Source organism: Sceloporus occidentalis, unplaced genomic scaffold, assembly GCF_023333645.1.
Source record: "Sceloporus occidentalis isolate IW3139 unplaced genomic scaffold, rSceOcc1.0.p SCAF_38, whole genome shotgun sequence".
Taxonomy (NCBI): Eukaryota; Metazoa; Chordata; class Lepidosauria; order Squamata; family Phrynosomatidae; genus Sceloporus; species Sceloporus occidentalis.
The window spans coordinates 5,068,233-5,092,462 of NW_028317018.1; the positions used below are offsets into that span (position 1 = coordinate 5,068,233).

General features: G+C 42.9%; 1 protein-coding gene across 1 annotated transcript in view; it reads left to right on the forward strand.

The window, feature by feature from the left end:
• The window catches only part of LOC149290654 (serine/threonine-protein phosphatase 6 regulatory ankyrin repeat subunit A-like), a 64,944-nt gene that overhangs the window by 22,235 nt on the left and 18,479 nt on the right, over nt 1–24,230 (forward strand). Inside the window, exons 3-14 of the mRNA XM_089488446.1 lie at nt 1,010–1,088; nt 2,183–2,253; nt 3,144–3,344; nt 5,087–5,174; nt 5,986–6,128; nt 6,965–7,177; nt 8,157–8,235; nt 9,089–9,203; nt 10,406–10,488; nt 12,166–12,229; nt 13,022–13,090; nt 22,096–22,236. Coding sequence (XP_089344572.1) covers nt 1,010–1,088; nt 2,183–2,253; nt 3,144–3,344; nt 5,087–5,174; nt 5,986–6,128; nt 6,965–7,177; nt 8,157–8,235; nt 9,089–9,203; nt 10,406–10,488; nt 12,166–12,229; nt 13,022–13,090; nt 22,096–22,236 — 1,346 coding nt within the window. The remainder of the gene's footprint in view (nt 1–1,009; nt 1,089–2,182; nt 2,254–3,143; nt 3,345–5,086; nt 5,175–5,985; nt 6,129–6,964; nt 7,178–8,156; nt 8,236–9,088; nt 9,204–10,405; nt 10,489–12,165; nt 12,230–13,021; nt 13,091–22,095; nt 22,237–24,230) is intronic.

Below are 24,230 nucleotides of genomic sequence, written 5' to 3' on the forward strand. Positions count from 1 at the left end.
CATCACCCAGCCAGTAAGGAAATGAAGGGCACCACTTACTGCTTCTCATTTGCCATACAATATCATAATAAAGTACTGACCATTGGCTTCATCAGCAGACCATTTATTTTGTTGATTATGGTCCTTAAAAAATAGTGTCTACAATATTGCAACTGTTACCTTAGACATCTAGGACTTTCCCAATTCTTACAATTTTTCTCTCCCAAGAAGGTATTATTACGCAGCTGCATACCAAATAGTGTTGTACTGCAAATGTACACTTCTGAGAAATTTAGGACCTCACTTGAAATTTACATGTGGTTTACAGCTGGCATACGTCCCTCCACATGTAAATCACTTGAAACATGCAAGCCTTTTAAAAGATTCTGAGAGGGGATTTGGAGTTTTTCACTGTTATTCTAGGAAATTCAGATTAATATGTTTTCAATGTAAACTCTAAGCAGAACGGTGTCCTGGCGCATTTTGCTTTTCTGCACCAGCTGCCCTGGAATAGGCCTAAGACATAAATACATGTATATGTTCCAGATATCTCAATAGTTGAAAATTCTACGGCTCAGTTTTGCATTGAGCCAGATTAAACCGTCAGATTCATTCAGGTCTTTTTGTTAGATCTGATATTAAAGTTCACGACGTTCTCATCCAGAAACCCTCAGTAGTTGAGACCATTTTTGATTCAGTGCTAAACCTGTTGTAACCTGTTGATCTCGCTAGGGGTTTCAGCTACCAAATACGCTGCAACATTAGCAGAAAACATGAATGCACCAAATTTGTAGTCAAGTCCATAAATATTTTGGTGCATTTTATTCTAGACACTCAATCTGCCTATATCTAGAACTGCATATTTCATACATTATCACTGATTAATATTGAAAGGCATTCTTATTTACTTTGGGGAATAGTATGCTAATTAGTTGTATCATGTATGCATACAATTAAATCTTTTTTCTAAATAATTGTGCTGTGATTAGTCAATTTCTTTAACAGTATCTTCCATGATTCTGTTTTACAGGACAATGAAAAACGCACCCCTCTCCATGCTGCAGCATTCCTTGGAGATGCAGAGATTATTGAGCTTCTTATATTGTCAGGTAAATAATTTGCCAAAGGTCCATACAATTTCGGCATTGACTAGTGCTATGGGTATTTAAAAAAAAAAAATCACATTGACAGATGACCCACAGTATAATGAGTTATTAAAATTTGCCCAATGCTAATCTACCTGTCATAAAAGCTCCCAGAAATATATGCCCCAGGCAAAATATATTCATTGATAAGTCCCTGATGCCATTTAAGAGGTGGCTACTGTCCAAGATAAATTATTTGGTAAATATTTTACATTGTGGGACATATAAATGCTCATTTAAAATTATTATTTTCATAGTTGATTTGTTGGACAATTGTTTATTTGATTAATCGGACATACAATATGCAATTTGTTTGTTTATTTTAAATAATTTAATGAGGGGACCTGGGAAGTTAATGATGGGAACTGGGGACCGGATCATACCAAAGGATGGGAGAAAGTTTATTTAATTTGTAGACTGGAGGGGGTTAATGAGGGGACGAGATGGGATGAGAGAGAGAGAGAGAGAGACTGGGGACCAGATCAGACTGAAGGGTAGGAGAGAGGTAGTTTATTTAATTTGCAATAAGGGGGATGAGAGCGATACTGGGGGATCAGACCAAAGGGTGGCAGGGAGTTAGGGAGTTAAAAAAATTACAGCAGCCTGCAGTCTGGCACGTCTCCTCCACTCAGCATCTGCCTGACGTAAGTTAAACTTTAACTTTAAAACAATAGTGCACGCGGTACCCAGACCAACTAATCAAACGACCAACTTATCGATAATGAAAATTAATAATAATAATAATAACAATTATTTTTCCACTGTTGATCTATTAATTTAATTAATGATGTTTACTGCTGTTGACATAGATTTACGAGCATCCCATATCCGTTCTTCCATGATCACCTGCAATATTTTTTAGGTAATGCAACCATTAGCCATGGCTCTAAGGTGGCACATAATGTTTTGTGCTTTCACATTGACCTCCTATTTAGCCATCCATTTCTGGCTTTTGATGTGTTTGTGGATATATGCAAATTATTTTAAATGCCCACTTTAGTTAATATGTAAGGTTAACTTTGTCTACAACATATTTCTGTTTTTTTTTTATGTTTCAGGAGCCCGTGTAAATGCCAAAGATAATATGTGGTTAACTCCTCTACATCGGGCTGTTGCTTCAAGAAGTGAGGTTCGTTTAATATTACAAATATTATGAATAGCAAACTTTTTGCTTTTATGTAAATGTTTCAGGTGCAGATATAATAAGTCTTAATCTTTTTTTATAGGTCAATCACCTATAGATATGTTATCATTCTTAATCAGTAAAAATGTATTATAAACAATAGTAAAAGAAAGAAAGACCAGAGAGAGAGAATATCAGTGCCATTTTAAGAAACATAATTAGGGAATAGGAGGGCTTTTGCTCTCCTGTGCTTGTACATAGATCAGGTTATTTTGGAAGCCTTTATAGCTTATTGAGATGTACTCCTAGAGCTAATACACCCTAAAGGGCTTTGTAAGACACTGTAAAGAATCACAACTTTTGGAACAGAATTTGAACGCTATTTAAAATTATGTTTGCTAAAGTTCATGATTATCAGTTATTCGAAAATAAAATAGCTAAATCCTGGTCCATTTTTGTATTCTTTAAATCCTGACCGACAAAGGCTGCTTTAGATAACTAAAAATAGAGCTTACACTGACAGGGTGTTCTGCTTTATGCTTTCAGCAATCATTAGTACAACGGTGAACTTGCTAGCCTCAATTACCCCCTGTTCTAATGTATACAAAAATATATAAACCCAAACAACAGCCCAGCGGCATCAGTACATTCATAGCCTGTGTAGCATTGCTCAGTAGACATGTTGTACCTGTAGAATGTCCCACAACAGCATAGCCTGTAATATTATCATTATTATTATACGTAATAGAAAAGCATTTATACTGTAAGTTTGTACAAGGCAGAAACAATTCTTTATTGTGTTTTGGTCACCACTTTGTCCTTCAGTAATACCTAGTTATCAAAATGTATTAAATGAAATCATATTAGACAAAAAAGTTTGTGTTTTGATTTTATAGGAAGCTGTTCAGGTGTTAATAAAGCATTCAGCAGATGTCAACGCTCGAGATAAGAACTGGCAGACCCCTTTACATGTAGCCGCAGCATGCAAAGCTATCAGGTGTGCAGAAAGAATAATCCCACTGCTGAGCAGTGTCAATGTTTCCGATAGAGGAGGCCGCACTGCTTTGCATCATGCAACTCTGAATGGTCACATAGAGGTATGTGTTTGAAAATACATTTTATTTTATGTTATTTTCGTGCAATAGAAATATTTTTATTCAGATTAGAAAACCCTTTTTTCATAATAATTTCAAGACTTGAGTGCCTAAAACCTGCTGTGTCAGTGTATACCTTCTTCATTCACATTAAGTATATGCTGTTTGTGTTCTCCCTCAGTTTGCATTATTGAGATTTGAAAGCTCAAGCTGCCTAAGCGGCGCGCTAATTGTCCATTGCTGGACATTAGTTATATAACAGGGGTCACTAAAAGGTCAGGAAAGTTAAGGCATAAAGTTTTGGCGGGCTAGGTTAGCTAAATCTAATTCTAGGTTGCTGGGCAGGCAGTTTATTTAGCGCAGCTGATTGGTTAATTAGCTGTGCTGCAGCACGAGGTTTGAGTTGGCGTTCTGTGCGGCGGGAAAAATAAGCACAGCTGATTGGTGCAGTCAGCTGTGCTCACAGCGTGAGGCAACTCTAAAATAAATAAATAAGCTGCGCGCAGGGAGATTAAATTCACCTCAAGAGAAATCCTCAAGGAGCTGTTGCTGAGCAAGTGTCCCACCCCCCCTCCCCTTATGTGTTTAAATGTAAGGTATGTAATATGTATATTGTTGTAGTTTTATAAGGGGTAAAGGTCGCCTCTGTGTTGAGGTGGATAGAGATTTGGTGTTACACAATCTGGCTGAGAAAGGGGCGGATTGTATTTGGTGTATTATATATAAGAAGTTATTTGGTTATTACCTTTAATGGTTTGTGTTGGTAATGCCACTTATACCCTTTTAAATAAAGCTACGGCCAATTCTATCCAATTTACAATTCTGTGTCTGTGGTTATTTTATTGTTTGTTAGGGGTTAATATGTACATGCAATGGACATAAGATTTCTGTTGATTCACATTAACCCACCTTCATTTTTGTAGCAATATATCAGTCAAGTTGTTACTATAAATATATAGCAACATAGAGCTTTTGGGATGAAATAAGGTGAAGGGATGACTGTAGGTTTCAGCTACAAAATGATTTCTCAGTGGGGATAAGGAGGTTAGATTGATATTATATATATTTATAGGGGTATGTAGAAGCATTATTAAACCCTCATCTACAGACACCAGACAAGCCAGAAGGCTTGTTGTTCCCTCAGAAATCTAATGGTGCTGCCACAACCACAAGGGATTCTGGGTAGGCACATGCAAACAAGGTCAACAATGATCACCTTTTGCCTCTGTATCCACTTTATACAGGGATCCCTTGAAAGTAATTGCCCGCTGTACAGGACAGCCTTTAGACAAAACTCAGGAAGAGGTGCAATATATATAAATTTGGTAACCAGGTAGCAGCTCAATTTTTCATCTCCATAGGTCCTTTTATTTGCAGAGCCTGTCCTCAACAGATCCTCTCAGTCTCTCTGGGGTCTTGTTAAGAAGATGAATTATTTGTGATGGCATGCAAGTGCCTGTGACTCGTCTGCGAGTTTCAGACAAGAGCAATGTGAACTTGCATGTCCTCATCCAAAACTTGCCTAAACCCTCTCCGCCCCATTGCTGCTGCATAATCACAAGCACTCTAATTTTACTAAACAGACCCACCCATGGGTGCCCTCAAACTACAGTTACAAATTAACTTTTTAGTTTTATGTATTAGCAACTGAACCAAAATACAGTTATTCCTCCGCCTTGAAAATGACATTAATATAAAGTTTTGATCTTGAAAAAAGCCTTATAATGATCTTCTCCTTTTTTCAGATGGTAAACATGCTCATAACCAGAGGTGCAAATATAAATGCGTTTGATAAGAAGGACAGACGTGCCCTCCATTGGGCAGCATACATGGGTGAGACATGCTACACATATATGGCCATATATACATTGTAGTATGGCACTTGTCAAGATACCTCTAGGGCCATAATAACAGTTTGGAGACCCAATGAGCTTTCACACTTTTATTTAACAATTGTAGCCTCAGTATGCTGTCACTTTAAGCAGGGACTGGACCACAAACATAAGTACTAAATCAGGCACTCTTACCAGCTCTATTCCTTCCACTTCCACCCATGATAATGGTTTCTGAAATGAGGGAGAAAGCCTCTTTCAGTTCCTTGTATATAACACCCAAGGATGTAAAAATAATTACCTTCCCTTACCTGTCTCATCCTCAACCCCAGGTTCTCTGGGCCTGGGAGTTTGAGAGTTCTGTGCAGTATCTTAGCTGTTCCTAAGATACTGCACAGTCTCCTATGACCACTGGGACCACTTCGGCCTTCACTCTCCACATCTTCTCTAGTTCTTTTTTATATAGACCCTGGTACTTCTCCAACTTTTCATACAGGTCTTCTGGTCCTTGTCTACCACCACAATGTTGGGTTGATTGGCCAGTGCCTGCTTGTCTGTCTGGATCCCACCAGTCCCACCAGTATATAAAGTATATATATATATATATATATATATATATATATATATATATATATATATATATTTGGATAGCAGTGTTGGTTCAGTAGTGTAAGTTGGTGGTTAGTATTGCTTTTGGCTTGATAAAGGGAGGTGGATACACTCAAAACCTCCCGAAAGGTAGTGTTTTTTATTGCAGTACTGTGTGTGTATGTATCTATACATTTTATATGTGTATCATTTTTATTATTCAGGGCATCTTGACATTGTTACATTGCTAATCAATTATGGTGCAGAGGTGACATGTAAGGATAAAAAAGGTTACACACCACTCCATGCTGCTGCATCCAATGGCCAACTTAACGTGGTAAAACACCTCCTTAACCTAAGTGCAGAAGTAAGTACGGACTGAAATATTTACATATTTGTATGAGCTTAGATGTTCTGGCACTCATATCCTATTCATTATACCACGTGGTCAAATCCTATGTCCTTTCTTGAACTTTCTCATTTGCAATGGTTACAATGTCTTATTTTAATATTGATTATTGGAGGGTTGAATGACATTTCCATTTTTTTATGATTTCAGAATAGCTCTGTAAAGAATAGCTCTGTGAATCTCAAAAAAAGACAATTTTTTAGTCTAGATGAATAGTTAATAGCTTTCCAATTAAAAAAAACTTTGCTTCTTACTCAATGGCACAGTGTTTAGTAACTGAAAAATCATTGGAGCTTGGTAAGCCAGCTCTATGCTTTTTGAAATGATGGAATACTTATGATATGGTGTTTTTAATCCCAGAGTGAGCAATGGAGTATAGGTTATGAAAGACATACATCGATTACTAAAAATAATATTTTCAACCATACATGGTGGGAAAATTACTTGCTATCCTTAAAGTCGCTGTTCAACTAATTGTAAGCAAGTACGCAATAGTAGATTTTCTACTAAGGTTTCATTACATGAAAACAGACATTTTGGTTTCAGCGGGAACTCCCTATGAATGCTGTATTTGTGTCACATGATAATTAAGCATTTCTCGAAACTTATAGATGATGCACAAATAGGTATAATTAAATACCTATTTTAGGAAGGGCTTGGAAATCTGTTTTTTAAAACCATCACTAGTTTACTCAGTTGGCATTGACTGTGATCTGTGGTTACAGGTGATCTGTTACGTGTACTATACTCCATTAAATTTAGCCTTTATAATCAAAATGTTTTTTTTCTTTCAGATTGATGAAGTTAATGTCTATGGCAATACTGCTCTTCATATCGCCTGCTACAATGGCCAAGACGCTATAGTTAATGAGTTAATTGACTACGGCGCCAATGTCAACCACCCTAATAACAAAGGTTTCACCCCATTACATTTTGCTGCAGCTTCAGTTCATGGTGCTTTGTGTCTTGAATTGTTGGTCAATAACCGGGCAGATGTTAATATACAGGTAAGTGTACATGTTTCTTACTTTTTAACAACTGAAAATTAAGTATTGTTTAAAATAAACATGTCTTATATGCTGCTTTGTGCTTCCACATGTAATATAATTTAACTCTTTAAGGATGTACTATAACATCCTTGCAAACAATTACACTAACAATTAAAGGCGAGGATATAATATTATACCCTTCACTATTCGATCACAACTAATTGCAGAAATCTCTGGCTTTCTCTGCCTCAATCTAATCATGAGGACACAAAACAGCTCAAAATCTTTTTTTTGTCAATAAATTTGTATTGTTCGTTGCCTGATCATTGTATTATAAAGTGATTAGCAGTTTTAGTGCATGTGGATGTTTATCTTTTTATCCTAAAGGGATATTTTATTTATCCTTTTTTACTCCTTGGGTAGAAAGAGTTAGAGGGAAATTTCTTCTTGTAGATATAGGTTTAGGGTAAAAACATAAATAAATGAAGAGTTCCTCGCCCTCCAACCGTATCTCCCTCGGGTTGAGTGTTTTGGGTTTGATAGGCTGTGGAACTTTGTGATGATCTTCCAAAACTGGGGACACAGGTAGATCAAACAGGTCTTAACCCAGGAGTCTGTGACCAGGGAAACCATGTAACGTGCCAAGGGCACAGGAGCAATAGAATACACTATGGTGAACATAGGTATGACCATCAGAAGGTAAGGTGTAGTGGTTCTCTGATGGTTTATATGGAGAAAATGGAGTGATGTCACTATGGTTACGTTCCCCCATTGCGCCCATTTTGTGTGTGGAGTGGCTGTGGGTGAGGCCACTGTAGTCTGAGAGCGCCGGATAAGGATCCACCGGACATCGTGGGAGACCGGAGGCCTTCCCCGCCGACGCGTCAGAAAGGCGACCAGTTAGGGACCTTCCCATCGGCGCGGGTAGGTAACAGTAGTGAAACAATTGAACATTGTCAGTGGTATCCTTTTATAATAACAGAGGTTTTTTTTGCAGAGTTATGATGGGAAAAGTCCTCTGCATATGGCAGTTGCTCATGGAAGATTTACAAGGACACAAATTCTTCTAAAGAATGGTAAGAATTATTTTGCCACATCCTATTTGTAGACATTAGCTTTACATTTATGTTTTAAACATGTCTTCAGTAATGTAAATGTACTGCTTCTTTAACTTTAAGATAACACTTGAATATCACAGGCCTATAAATAAATATTTTAGAGCTTCTTGATCCAAGGAGAAATCTGATTGCCCATAAGTTCCTTCTTTTGGATCAAAAGCAGAAATGATAGGTAAAATGGTTGAACTTGATGGACTTAGGTCTTTTTTCTACCTAAATTAATGTTACTTTGTGGTAGGAGCCTAGCCTAATCTCTGTAAAACCCCCTGATTCTCAGTGATATATTATATGCTACTTTTAATATCGTGTTTTATCTTAGATATTATATAGATATTATATAGCTAGTTCTGCGTAACAACATTGTGTGATATATGAAGTACTAATGTAAAAAGATTTAGGGAGAGTCTCTTAACACAAGCAATGGGTTTAATAAATTACAGCCTACATAATAGTGTAGATACATGGTGCGTGAATGGGGTGTCATTTTTTTGCTTGTACTGCACATCCGTACTATAGTACATGTTGTGCTGGAGCTTTCCAATCCCAGACAGAATTATGTTGTAAATGTCTTTGGGTGAACTAAAAAAGTACTGGAGTTGTACAAATGAATATATGATCTGCCCTGTATTTACATTACATTTTTATATTAGTTTTTTAAAAATACATTTTAGAGATGGGACATTCTGGTAATATCATAATGTCCCCTTATCACACTTGCAGTCTTGACATTTGATAGGATCTAAAGAACTATTTGGCCTGTGTATCACATTAACTAAAGTTTTGTTTTTAATTCACTTTGTGATTTTGAAAGGCGCTCTAATTGACTGCAGCGATAAGGATGGCGATACACCTTTACATGTAGCTGCACGATATGGCCATGAAATCTTAGTTGACTCTCTCTTGAGCTGTGGAGCCAATATAGCAAAGTAAGTTTTTGGTTAATTTAGGACACTTTTGTTAATATTTAAAACATGTTGGTTTATGTTCTTTAGTCAAAGACCATAAGATGAACAAATGTATACATACTATGCTAATATAAAAGAGGTGCAGGTAATGTGTAACGACCTTGGTTAATACAAAGAACTGGATAATGCTATGCTGAATATAACACAGTACCAATGGACAGACTATATAAGCTTCCATCAAATTCTACATTTCAACCTATATAGAGCTACGTGTCATAGAAGTGTACTAATATATTGCTGAGCAGGTGAGTGAAGTGTATAAGTAGTATTCCCAGTCATGCTCCTTAGTTTTTGCATAATATAGCTTTTCCGGATAGCTACACATCAGTCACTTTAAAGGGCTCTAGCTGTATTATGTTAACCTGGTCTATAAGACAAGCACCTGCCACCTTATGCTTCCCTATTATAAACAACAGAATTGCTTAGTCTCAATCACCCACTCTGACTAATGAAAGTCTTTGGGGGAAACATAGATACATTTATGGAAGAACCATTTGGCTCATTTGTACTGATGTAGACCTTAATCAGCCCTTGATCTTTTCTTAAATTCAGGATAGCTTTATGCAATGCATGCTTAAATCCCTTATTGTATTAGCCTCTGACAGTTTTGATGAGAGGCTGTTGAATTTATCTACCACACTCTCGGTAAGTAAAACAAAAACAAAACAGTGGATTTCATTGTATAGGCTGAACTTGATCACTATAAACAATCAGCCCAGAATGATGTTTGAGTAGGGAAAGTCATCCCAAATATCATCCAGTTCTGCAAGTCAATAAAGCCAGATTTTTATCAGTGCTAACCTACTGTACATTACTACAAACAGCACTGTATTTTGTGCTCTATGGAAAAAAGTCATCATTTACATGGGTCCAGTTTAGCTGCAAGCACACCAATCTACACATTGTATGGAGAATATTCCTGTTCTGTGTCCTCCTCAATATTTCACTCCTAGTTTCTTTTCCTGTGAGCACCCGTGAATCCAGGACCATTTTGTCTAAGCTGTGTCCTTGCTCTGTCATTTAAGAATGGCAAATGTGATCATAGTTCTTCCTATACAAGTCGTAACGTCTTTTAAAACACTGTGAAATATCGGCTGTAATCTTCACCCGTGTATAATAATTTTGGGCTCATATTATAAAACAATAAACATTGTGTGTTTCAGGTGTGGGATTCACAACATGATTCCCCTACACTTGGCTGCACTCTATGCATACCCAGAATGCTGCAGGAAGCTCTTGTCATCAGGTATTCTAAATATCATGTAATCTAAAAATCATATTTGATATGAGACAGGGTTTTCTTAATAGTAAAAGCTTCCTAGATCTACAGGGTTTGTGTTATTTGGCACAACTCAATGTTTTATGCTTACCCTACAGAGAGATTTGCTGTATCCTGTATTGCTAAATTGTTTCCTTAGAGCAGCAGGAAACAGTTTAGTGTAAAACAGATTCTTTTTATATCATAGACATTGTACTTATTTATTAAAAAAAGACATGTATCTTTTAAATTCGATGCACTATGCAGTACAGCATACCGTATATGTGCATATATTCAGGGTTAGACTGGGAATTAAAACCAGCCCATGAAATGAATCATTTTCAAATGTATTTAAATAAGTTGCTGAAAACAAAGTTCTCTAAAACGCAGAAATTACTTTCACAGTGGATAACAAACAGTGCAAATAAACCTTTAGAGCTACACATGTAAGAAGGAAGGGGAATAGTGTGAGCTACATGGGTCATCAGAGGGGAGTGTGTGTGTGTATAGTATAGTGTATGGATCTAATTTGTATGCGTATGATGTTAGAATGTGCATGCGTGTATATGTATATATTGTGTTAGCGTGTCTGTGCATTATGTTTATATGTGTAAGTGCATGGTGCATGTGTAGATGGGGCTGCACGTGTATGTATTTATGTGTAAGGTGTTATGAGTGTGTGTGAATGCATGTATGTGGAAGTATATGTTGTAAGAGTGTGTGTGTGTGTGTGTATGGTGTTAGAGTGGCTGTGTGTGTATGTACATGTAATGTGAGTGAGCACATGTGTATGTATGTATGTGTAAGTGTAGAGCTGCCCCTGACCATCACTATACCCCCACAATATAATTTATTCCCACCCCCCACCATAATCATTATCCCCCCAACCACCCAAATTTACATCTCCTACCATCATCACCCCATATTGCATCACAATTATCCCCCTCTATCTTTATGTCCCCTTACATAACTTCTAATCATCTCCCAAACCACCCAGCATTATTTCCCCATCATCCTCATACCCTTCCCTGAGCATACCCCCTTCATATATTTACACAAACATATTCCTCCCCTCACCTGTCCTTGGCCTCTGGGTCTGGCAGTCAGCACGATATATATTGTCAGACACTGACTGGCAGAAGCACAGCGAGACAGGATCTGTGCTTAATTGCCACAAGTCTTTTTGGGGCGGCAGCCCGAGGGAAGGCGACCTACCGAGAAATTTCCCAGTAGACCAGTCTGGTCCTGCATATATTGAAATGGTAATAGCCAGAGATATGTAATACTAAAGGTAACAAGTGATGCTGTTATGCCGGCCAGGCCTGTGAGGCCATCAGGCTCATCGGACAAATGCCTGGTGTACTGCTGCCCAATCAGTGCTATTCATATAACCTGTTCAATAATATAATATGCGGCTTCCAGCTGGATACACCCTGCTGCACACCACACCTAACCGCTTCAGTTCCATTACAGATACGGACAAAGGTTCTCTAATGTAAAAAGATATGCTCAGTCCTGCCAGTTTTTTTTGCAGTTAGTTGTCGTTTGTAGTTATTTACTGTGCGTATATCTATATCTCTGTCAGCGATATTTGTTCTGGTCTGGTTACATTGTACAATAAAAGGCATGGTGTGTGTTATTGTAAAACGTATGTGTCCCCTTCAGGTTTTCAAATCAACGCACCAGATATTTTTGGAAGGACGTGTTTGCACGCTGCCGGTGCAGGAGGGTAGGTCTGAGTCATAACCTGAGTGGTGTCTGTTTTGAATGAGAAAGAGTAGTTCATTAATTTCGAATACATTAACCATCCATGTTTGCGTACACAAAAGTACAACATACTTTTTAATAAAACAGTACAATATGAATCCCATTAAACAAGTATGTGTTAAACAATTGATATGGTCCACTTCTGTGTGGTTAGTCTTGACTTGAAAACATTTTAAGGGATACCATGAGAAATGTTAGGAAGAGGAGACCTACTGTGGGTATAGTTCTGTTTCCAAGCTTTGCTGTGATGGAGAATGAGATAAACTTTGCAAAGTGGGATATGGAGAATTATAAGAATGAAAATAGGCTCAGCTAGAATTTTGACCAATGGATTTATTAATTTTCTAGCGCAGCAGTAGGCAACAGGGTACAGACTGTTATTATGCAACCCTGTGTACAAAGGTATGGGCATATGCATATGAAAATTTTCAGGTCATTAACACTATTTAATATGTTTGAAAAAAAAAGCTATAATATATATAATCTAGTATATGTATTAGAAACCCACCCTGTATCTACAGTATATTGCTCGGTGCTGGGATCTTAACATACATACTCCTCCACCTTAAACCTCTTTAGTTTAAGGCCGATTCTGGCAGCTGCGTCACAAACAATGGTGTGTACACAGGGTAGTTCAGGGCAGGGGAGCAGTTATTTCTGCATGTTTTGCACCATCTGCCTTGATCTCAGTAGGCTTGATCTAGATCAGATGCAATTATTTGGCTAATATGGATTGTACCATCGTTTATTTCAGGAGTGTTGAATGTATACAACTATTGCAGAACAGCGGAGCAGATTACAGTATAAAAGACAAATCTGGAAGGTAAGCATAGTAAGCTTTGAGGTGTAAGCAAGGGAGTGCTGGCAACATTCAGCCCTATTAAGTGGCCTGATACTGAAGAAGCCCAAAGCAGATCTGAGAGACAATAAACTCACTACTGGACTATCCTGGCCAGACCAACACAGATTTCCCAAGAAGAGCTTGATATAAAACTTTGATATAAAAGTGCCAGCTAGTCAGAGTGTAAATTCAGCCTAAAGGTTAGTTAATGTGACAGTTTATAGCCTAGTGGCTATATGTGGAATTACAGTAAATGCATAAAATGGCACTGTGTTAGCAGTGGAAAGAAAAAGCAAATTTGATAAAGATAATTCCTTTGTTAGCTACTTGAAATGTAAAAAACTATCTGGGTCTCTTCTTCAGAAATAATGAAAATTAACCTAAATGTTATGGTTCACTATTTGTATATTTTGATGTTTCTGTGTTGATTAAGGGATAACTGTCTCACACATAAATATGGTACCATACACACAGGTGCAAGTTTATGTAAGTAAAATCCTACACACACACACAAAAAAGCATTTTCTGTAGCTGAGAAGAAGTCCCCTGGCCTTCAGGAAAAGGCTGGGGAATATAGTATATATATAAAACCTACTTGTGGATAATAAAAATAAATATACTGGGCCTCCTCGGCATGGTTTGACCTTTTCTTACTATGAAATATATGTGTGGCACAATTATTGGCACCCTTTTAATTAATATTTTATGCTACCTCCCTTTGGCAAGATAAAAGTCTTCTCCTATAATTCCTGATGGGGTTAGAGAATACATTGCAAGGAATCTGAGACCATTCCTCCATACAGAATCTCTCCAGATCCTTCAAATATTGAGGTTGACACTAGTGGACTCTCCTCTTCAGTTCGCCCCACAGGTTTTCTATGTGGTTGAAGTCGGAGTGGGATGGATCATTGTCCTGCTGAAAGATCCAACCATGGCTAATTTTAGGCCAGTCAATTGTTTATTTAATATCTGTTGATATTTGATAGGGTCCATGATGCCATGTATCCTCTCAAAATGTCCAAGTCCTCTGGCAGAAGACCAGCCCAACTGTGGGCATGAGGTACTTTTCCATATGGCTGCCTCTCTGTGTGCCAAACTCACCTCTGGTGTTTTATCGGCAAAAAGTACTACTTTGGTTTCATCTGACCATAGAACCCAGTTCTAGTAGTGTCTGGCAAACTGAAGACTTGAGATTGTTTTTGGGTAAGAGTAGAGGCTTTTTCCTTGAAACCCTTCCAAACAACTGGTTTTGATGTAGGTGACGTTGGATTGTAGTTATGGTAAACCCAAGAAGCAACTAACCTCTGCAATTCCCCAGCTGTGATCCTTGGAGATTTTTTAGCCACTCTCTTCACAGTGTATTGAGACAATATAGACACACATCCTCTTCCAGGTTGTTACGCCGGATCAGGCACCACAGGTGATGGACCCACGGTGCAGAGATGGCGAGAATATCCGATAGACAAGCCGGGATCGAGACAGGCAGCACAGGAGCGTGGTCAATGCAATAGCCGGGGTCGGGGCAGGCAGCACAGGATCAAGGTCAAATAACAAAGCCGAGGTCGGGACGGGCAGCGCAGGATCAAGGTCAAATAACAAAGCCGAGGTCTGGTACACGTGGAGATCAATCAATTCGCAAGAGCACCCAGAGAACATTAACATGGACTCGTTGAACGGGCAATGAAACAAGGAACAGGAAGGTTTAAATAGAGCCAATGGCGGGAGAGCAGGTAAGATGACGTTGGCGATGGCAACAACAAAACAAAACTTCCTGCCTGTGTTACCTCCGTGAAAGACGCGGAGGGGCCACACAGGCAGGGGAGGTAAAACAACCTCTGTGGACATGCAGCGGCGATCAACCTCTTGATCGCCGCCGGCATGCCCGCGGCGGTTAACTACGAGGTCCTCTCTGCCTGTGTTGCCGCCGCGAGCGACGCGGCAGTGCCACACAGGCAGAAGAGGTACTGGTCGGGTGCCGCGAGCATGTAGCGGCGGATCGTTTCTCCGATCGCCGCTGATATGCTGCGGCAGCCCGAACAGAACCGTCATTGACCGGGAGGCGTGCCTGCTCTATACGCACGCCCCCTCGTGTGCGTGTAGAGCGCACGTCAGTACACGAGGGGGACGTGCGCGAGGAACACCGTGGGACCACGGCCGGACAGGTAGGTGTAACACAACCCCCCCTCCCAGGAGCGCGCTCCGGGCGCGAAGGACCAGGACGGTGAGGGAATCGGGCATGGAACCGGGAAACACAGAGAGGCGCGAGCACAGCGCGGGCCGGAACCCAGGACCGTTCCTCAGGACCGTACCCACGCCAGTCGAGCAGATATTGGAGGGATCCGCGGTGCCAACGGGAGTCGAGCACGCGGCGGACGACGTGTTCCTCGTGACCGCGGACAAGGACAGGGGCAGGAGGACGAAGGGACACAGAATAGCGATTAACCACGCAGGGCTTAAGGAGAGATACGTGGAACGTGTTGGGGATACGCATAGACGGAGGAAGAGCAAGGGACACGGCAACCTCGTTGATGCGACGGATGATGCGGAAGGGACCGAGAAATCGGGGACCTAGTGTCCTACTGGGCTGACGTAGTGCGATGTTCCGTGCGGACAGCCAGACATAGTCGCCGACCTCGTAGCGAGGAGGCGTAGCACGATGCTTGTCAGCAGCAGCCTTGCTGCGGGTCTGGGCCTTGACCAGCTGGTCACTGAGGGTTTCCCAATGGGCACGCATATTGGCAACCCGCTCCTCGACGGCAGGAATGCAAGCACCGCGAGCGGCAGATGGCGGTGGTAGAACTATTGGGTGGTATCCCAAAGCGGCATAAAACGGCGAACAACGTAATGATTCGTGGACAGCGTTGTTGTAGGACAACTCGGCCAAGGGTAACAAGGACGACCAGTTGTCTTGGCGTTCATTGACGTATAAGCGCAGGTATTGTTTTAAGGTCTGATTGGTGCGCTCCGTCTGGCCGTTCGATTGCGGGTGATAAGCTGAGGACAGATGTGTCCGGATGCCTAGCTTGCAGCAAAGGGTCCTCCAGTATCTGGATACAAACTGGGGGCCCCTATCCGACACTACGTGGAGCGGCAGGCCATGTAACCGCACCACGTCTCTGATGAACACGTCTGCCAATTGGGATGCCGTGGGTAGCTTGTGTAGGGCAATAAAGTGGGCCTGTTTGGTGAACCTGTCAACCACAACGAGGATAGTAGTGAACCCTTTAGAGACAGGAAGGTCGACAATGAAGTCCATAGCTATATGAGTCCATGGGGTTTCTGGCACGGGAAGAGGTAATAAGAGACCAGAAGGCCGGGTGTGCACGGACTTGTGACGAGCACATTGGGGACAGGTGGCAATGAAGGCGTTGACGTCACGTGTTAAGGACGGCCACCAAAAGGTTTTCCGGATGTGGTACTCCGTTTTGCGGGCTCCGGGATGGCCGGCCAGAGGTGGGTTATGAGCCCAGTGGAGAACATCACCACGAAACCGCTGGGGAACGTAGAGGCGACCTGATGGAGGACGTTGGGAAGCGGTGATGTGCGCCTGTTGCATACGGATCCGATGCATCATGGAAGATGATAAGGCCGAGATGACGCGTGCTTGTGGAATGATGGGTTCCTCTTGGGTGAAGTCACGATGGCTATCGAATTGACGGGAGAGAGCGTCTGCTTTGACGTTTTTACTGCCGGGCTGATATGTCATGACATAATTAAAACGGGTAAAGAACAAGGCCCATCTGGCTTGTCGAGGATTCAGGCGTCGAGCGGATTCTATATATTGTAGGTTCTTGTGGTCCGTCATGACCACAACAGGCAGTTTGGTACCTTCGAGTAGGTGACACCATTCCTCAAAGGCCATTTTAACCGCAAGTAGTTCTCTGTTTCCCACATCATAGTTGCGTTCGGCGGATGAGAAGCCCTTTGAGAAGAACGCACAGGGGAGGTATTTGGACGTTGTCGGGTTTCGTTGAGATAGAACAGCCCCAGCACCGTTCTCTGAAGCGTCCACTTCTAAGAGGTACTGTAAGGCAGGATCTGGTCGTTGCAGAACGGGTGCTGAACAGAAGGCTTGTTTCAGTCGCTCGAAGGCTTTCACGGCTTCCACGGACCAGTACTTGGGATTAGCCCCTTTTTTAGTAAAGGCGATAATGGGCGCTGCGATGGAGGCATAATTGCGTATGAAGCGCCGATAATAATTGGCGAATCCCAGGAAGCGTTGAACAGCTTTTACGGTATGGGGAATAGGCCAATCGAGGATAGCCTTCAACTTGCTGGGGTCCATTTCGAGGCCATTAGCGGAGATGATGTACCCGAGAAATGGAAGGCTGTTCTTTTCGAAGTCGCATTTCTCGGCTTTGGCATAGAGACTGTTCTCACGTAATCTTTGCAGGACAGAACGTAGATGTATACGATGAGTTTTGACGTCAGGTGAGTATACAAGGATATCGTCGAGATAGACGACTACGTGGGAGAGCAACATGTCTCGGAACACGTCATTAACGAAGGCTTGAAACACGGCAGGAGCGTTACATAGGCCGAAGGGCATGACCCTGTACTCATAGTGACCATATCTTGTATTAAAGGCGGTCTTCCATTCGTCGTTTTCTTTTACGCGTACTAGGTTGTATGCCCCTCTTAGGTCGAGTTTGGTGAAAATCGTAGCCCCCTTCAATCTGTCATAGATCTCCGTGATTAACGGAAGAGGATACCGTTTTTTTACGGTTATGCGATTTAGTCCCCTGTAGTCTATGCATGGTCGAAGGGAGCCCTCCTTCTTGGAAACAAAAAAGAATCCGGCCCCTGCTGGTGAGGAAGAGGGTCGGATGAAGCCCTTCTCCAGGCTCTCTTTGATGTACAATTCAAGGGCCTCGTTTTCGGGCTCCGACAGGGGATATGTGCGTCCTCGTGGTGGCATGGTACCCGGCAACAAATCTATGGCACAGTCGTAAGGTCTGTGAGGGGGTAGGCGTTCTGCCTGTCTTTTGGAAAAAACGTCCAGAAAGTCCCAATAATGCTTCGGCACTAGAAGCTTGGGGTCTGTAGGCTTGATTTCCAGAACGAGGTTCACCCGTGTGCAAGGTAGAGAACAAAGGCGGTGACAGGAAGGACTCCATGCAAGTATCTCGCCTGTGTCCCAGTCAATGCGAGGGTTGTGCAGCCGTAGCCAGGTGAACCCCAGTATCAAGGGGGCATGAGGTGACTGTATGAGTTCAAACGTGATGGTTTCTCTGTGGGTTGCTCCAATGTACATAGTAAGCGGACTGGTCTCTTGGGTGACCACTCCCCGACCTAGGAGACTACCGTCCACAGCAGTCACCACAGAAGGAGTCTTCTTGGGTCGTATTGGTAGCCCGTGTCGTACTGCCCATTGTTCGTCCAGAAACACACCAGCCGCCCCGGAGTCTATGAAAGCGTGGGTGACCACGGAGTGGTCTAGCCACCTAAGCGAGACTGGTATTAACATGCGTTGAGGAGGAGAAATGTTCTTAATGCTTAGGGGTTCTCCTCCTTTGGCCCCTAAGCTCTTTCGTTTCCCGGACGTTGCGGGCATGTACGTAGGAGGTGATCCGCTTGCCCGCAGTAGAAACAGAGTCCTTGATTCCTCCTTCGTGTTTTTTCCGCTTCGGTGAGATGACGTATAGTGCCGATCTCCATGGGTTCCTCGGAGGGATGGCTAGGTGTGGTAGATGGAGAATGAGGACTGCTGTGGGAGGTAAACGGCCGATATCGCCTGCCTTTATCTTTTTCCGAGTGTCTTTCCTGAATGCGCTTGTCCACACGCAAACAGAGGGTGATAAAGTCCTCCAGGTCAGATGGGGGTTCATGGAACAACAGCACATCCTTGATCTTGTCATTGAGACCTTTCCGATAAGCGGCTCGGAGGGCGCCTTGATCCCACTGGAGTTCACAGGCCAGGGTACGGAATTCCACTGTATACTGGGCTAGAGTCTTATGTCCCTGTTGTAGCTCCAACAGGGAGGTCTCCGCTGTTTCTTTGCGACCTGGCATATCGAAGACTGAACGCAAGGCTGCCATGAAAGCTGGGCAGTCATCCATCAGGTCAGAGTCCTGTTCAATAAGGGGAGAGGCCCACAGCAGTGCCTCACCCTTCAACAGTGAGATAATGAAGGACACCCGTTTGGAGGATGTACAAAACGCCCGTGGATGGTTACGGAAATGCAGCAAACATTGGTTCAGGAACCCCCTGCATTCCTTAGGATCCCCAGCATACTTGTCCGGAAGAGGCAAGCGAGCGGTAGCACCTCCTTCCTCTGGGCTGGGATCCCTTGGTAAGAAAGACGGTCTGGCCGAGGGAGCGACAGCCAGAGACCGTAACAGTTCAGTCATGGTGTCCAGTTTGCTGGATAAGGTCTGTAATTGCGAGGAATGGGACGTAAGAAGCTGGTCCTGCAGGTCCTGGCGGGAGAGGACGTTAGCCATTTCCGCGGGGTCCATGGTATGGCCCGTTCAATGTGTTACGCCGGATCAGGCACCACAGGTGATGGACCCACGATGCAGAGATGGCGAGAATATCCGATAGACAAGCCGGGATCGAGACAGGCAGCACAGGAGCGTGGTCAATGCAATAGCCGGGGTCGGGGCAGGCAGCACAGGATCAAGGTCAAATAACAAAGCCGAGGTCGGGACGGGCAGCGCAGGATCAAGGTCAAATAACAAAGCCGAGGTCTGGTACACGTGGAGATCAATCAATTCGCAAGAGCACCCAGAGAACATTAACATGGACTCGTTGAACGGGCAATGAAACAAGGAACAGGAAGGTTTAAATAGAGCCAATGGCGGGAGAGCAGGTAAGATGACGTCATCGCGACCGGCGCAATAGCGTCGTCGCGATGGCAACAACAAAACAAAACTTCCTGCCTGTGTTACCTCCGTGAAAGACGCGGAGGGGCCACACAGGCAGGGGAGGTAAAACAACCTCCGTGGACATGCAGCGGCGATCAACCTCTTGATCGCCGCCGGCATGCCCGCGGCGGTTAACTACGAGGTCCTCTCTGCCTGTGTTGCCGCCGCGAGCGACGCGGCAGTGCCACACAGGCAGAAGAGGTACTGGTCGGGTGCCGCGAGCATGTAGCGGCGGATCGTTTCTCCGATCGCCGCTGATATGCTGCGGCAGCCCGAACAGAACCGTCATTGACCGGGAGGCGTGCCTGCTCTATACGCACGCCCCCTCGTGTGCGTGTAGAGCGCACGTCAGTACACGAGGGGGACGTGCGCGAGGAACGCCGTGGGACCCCGGCCGGACAGGTAGGTGTAACACAGGTTAATTCATAATATTTCCTATCAACTGTAACTTCTTAATTATTGCCATGATGGTGGAAGTGGGTTTTAAGAATGCGTTTGCTATTTTCTTATAGCCACTTACCATTTTGTGAAGCTCAGCAATCTTTTGCTGTACATCATAGCTATATTCCTTTGTCTTACTCAGAGCCGTACCTTTTCCACCCAAGGCAAGAATGGAAAATTGTGCCCCAAGCTTATTATTTTTTTACAGAGGTTGTTTTATTTACACTGCCCTTACACACTGCCTTTACACACACCTGTCCATAAACACGCATATACGCATACACTGCCCTTACACATGACTGCCCATAAACACACATATACATATACACTGCCCTTACACATGACTGCCCTTAGACACACCTGCACATTAATTCGCATAAACACATACATTGCCCTTGCACATGACTGCCTTTACACACATATACACGCACCAGCTTACAAACATACAAATACCTACACTGCCCTTACACACACCAGCTAACACACACATTTATATACACATACACTGCCCTTACACACGACTGCCCTTACACACTGCCTTTACACACAACTGCCCATTAACACGTATATACACATACACTGCCCATACACACACACACTGCCCATACACACACCAGCTTACAAACACATATACACAGCCCTTACTCCCCTTTTTCCCCTTCTCCTACTTTTCTCATGTTCCATCATCTTCAATCATCTTCCATCAGCCATCATATTCTATCTTCCATCCTGTGGTGGGAGCGCGAGGTCTGTCACTCCAGGCCTCTGTTTTAGTGCTTCCTCATCACTATGCTCCGGCTATTGATGCAGAGCGTCAGGATGACGTCATATCCTGGCGCTCTCCATCATTTGCCGGCGCGTAGTGATTAGGGCGAATGGAAGCCGAAGTCTGAATTGACAGACCTCGGCAGTTCCCTGAAGACCGGCCCAGGGGCTTCGTTTTTTAGGGGCTTCGTGGTGAATCACATTGCTGGCAGCATTGTGATTCACCACGGGGGCCCTGTTGAGCTGGTTAGGGATATCCGTGATCTACCCAATCAGTCTTGGAGGCTGAAGCTGCTGATCGGGCGGCTGTGTGCCCTCTACGGCCCTGGTCTTACCCATTGTGACAAATGAGGTAATGAGCAAATTTGGCCCATGTGTCACCTAATATCTATACCCCTCTGAAATAGGAAATCATGGTTGAACTATATCCTTTTCCTAGTCACATAGAAATCTAAAATATCAATGGGAATATACTTCAAATATATTTTTCACATATGAATCCATAGGGGTGTCAATAATTGTGCCACACATATTTAACTTATTTTTTTTTTTTTTATAAACCTGTGTTGTATTTGCAGTTGTTTGATTTCAATGAGAGCAGAGTATTTTTGTGTATTTTTTAAAAAGATCAGAGGGTTAAACAATGAAGATATTTTTAACAGCATTCTTTGCTAATATTTACCAATTGTGCCAATATTAGTGGTGCCCCCAACTAGTGGGAGCCCATATATATATATATATATTTATATATATATATATATATATATATATATGTGTGTGTGTGTATATTTATATATATTTATATATGTGTATATATGTGTATGTGTGTGTATATATATATATATATATATATATAAATATATATATATTTCTGACAATATCCTAAACTAATGTATTTATTTAATTCTTTTTAGGACACCTTTGCACTATGCCGCAGTGAACTGCCATTTTGAGTGCATTCAAAGCTTAGTAAATTCTGGGGCCAAAATTAATGAGACGGATGACTTTGGAAGGACAGCCTTGCACTATGCAGGGGCATCAGATATTGACAGAAAGTAAGAAAATGATTTTTGATTTATTTTTGGATTTTTTACTATATATGGAACATAATATATACAGTACTTTGGAAAAGTGTTTATTTTTATAATTTACCAAAATGGAAAGAGAGTGAACAGAAGAAAAAATGATCAAAATGATCAAATCAATGTTTGGTATGACCACCCTTTGCCTTCAAAATACCATCAATTCTTCTAAGTAAACTTGCACACAGTTTTTAATGAACTCGGCAGGTTGTTCCAAACATCTTGGAGAACTAATCACAGTTCTTCTGTAGATTTAGTCAGCCTCAATTGCTTCTTACTCGTCATGTAATCCTAGATAGACTTGATGATTTTGAGATCAGGGTTCTGTGTGTCACCATCCCGCCGGGAGTGTCACCATCCCGGCTCCGGACGCCACCGGGAGGAGGTCTGGCCGCGGTTCCCGTATGCCGGCCGTTCGGGACGGCGGGCGGTCCTCCGCTCGCGGCACTAGTAGCGGGCGAAGGGTTGTCCGCAGGTCCCAGGAAAACATCTCCCCGGACAGCGGACGACCCTCCGCCCGAGGTATTGGGACACGGGGAGGATTCGGCCCCGGGAACAGTAGTTCCCGGAGCCTGTGTACTTACCCGTCCTCCGGTCGTCGGTCCGCCTCCCGGGCACGCTGCACGTTGCAGGAGGAATGATGGACGGCTGGGGGGCGTGGTTTTGGTTCTGGTCTGGGAGGGGCTTGTGGAATGGCGCCAGTTTTAAAAGCCGGCTGTGCCTTTCACAAGCACCCTGTTGTGGTCTTCAGTTGGTGTTTCTAGCTCGTGCATCTAGTTTCCTGTTTTTGACCTTCGGCTTGCCTGACTCTCCCTTGCTCCACAATTCGGTACCTTTGCTTGTGATCTCTGGTTTTGACCCCTGGCTCGTCTGACTATCCTGCTCCGTGTATCAGACCCCTGGCTCGTCCGACTATCCGCTCCGTGCATCAGACCCCTGGCTCGTCCGACTATCCGCTCCGTGCATCAGACCCCTGGCTCGTCCGACTATCCGCTCCGTGTATCAGACCCCTGGCTCGTCCGACTGTCCGCTCCGTGTATCAGTCCCCTGGCTCGTCTGACTATCCTGCTCCGTGTATCCGACCCCTGGCTCTGCTGACTACCCGCATTGTTGGACACAACCTACTTGATGGACATAGGTTGAACTTGATGGACTTTGGTCTTTTTTCAACCTTATGAACTATGTTACTATGTATTGTGCTCCTGTCTCGTGCTGTGCCTTGCCGCGGCTGCTGCCGCTCAGAACCTGGTGGGAGGTTGTCCACTGTTGGGATCGTCTAAGTCCTGGACTGCTGCTGCCGGGAATTCCCCTCTCAGTGGCGGTAGTTTGGGCAGAAGAACTTCTGCGGGGACGACCTTCCTTAATAGTCCAGCGAAACAGTGACACTGTGGGGGACATTCCATCACTTCCAAGACTCATTGTTCTTCTGTTGTTCTTAATGCTAGTCTTTATGTATGTTTGGGGTCGTTGTCATTCTCCAAACTAATTTTTAGGGCAAATTGGATGCCTCCATGATGGTGTTGTATGATGGCTGAAATATCTCTCTGCACTTCTCAGCTTTATTATTTCTGACGAAATCCTCAGCTCCATCTGAGAAATTTAGCCTCAAACTTGCATTGAAGATTGATATTTAAAAATGTATGTTGGGCAGAGAAATATAAAAACACAATCAGAGAATATGATCAAAACAGACCAAGAGACAGATAGGGGAGCATATCCAGGGGTCTGGGGATCTCCTGTAGAGGTGAATCACATGCTATCTTATGTGTTTATTATTCATCTATGTGTTTTGGGCTACAGTATTACAAGTGACTCCCTCAGTGAATGTTGCCGACGGTTGAAAGCGTGAAGCATAATGGCCCTGTCATGGCAGCTCTGATTGTTGTCTTGCTTTAAACCTACCACAGGAATTTGTGTACAGAACTGTAGCTCTTTTTAAATGCTTTGACACATCTGTGAATGTGCAT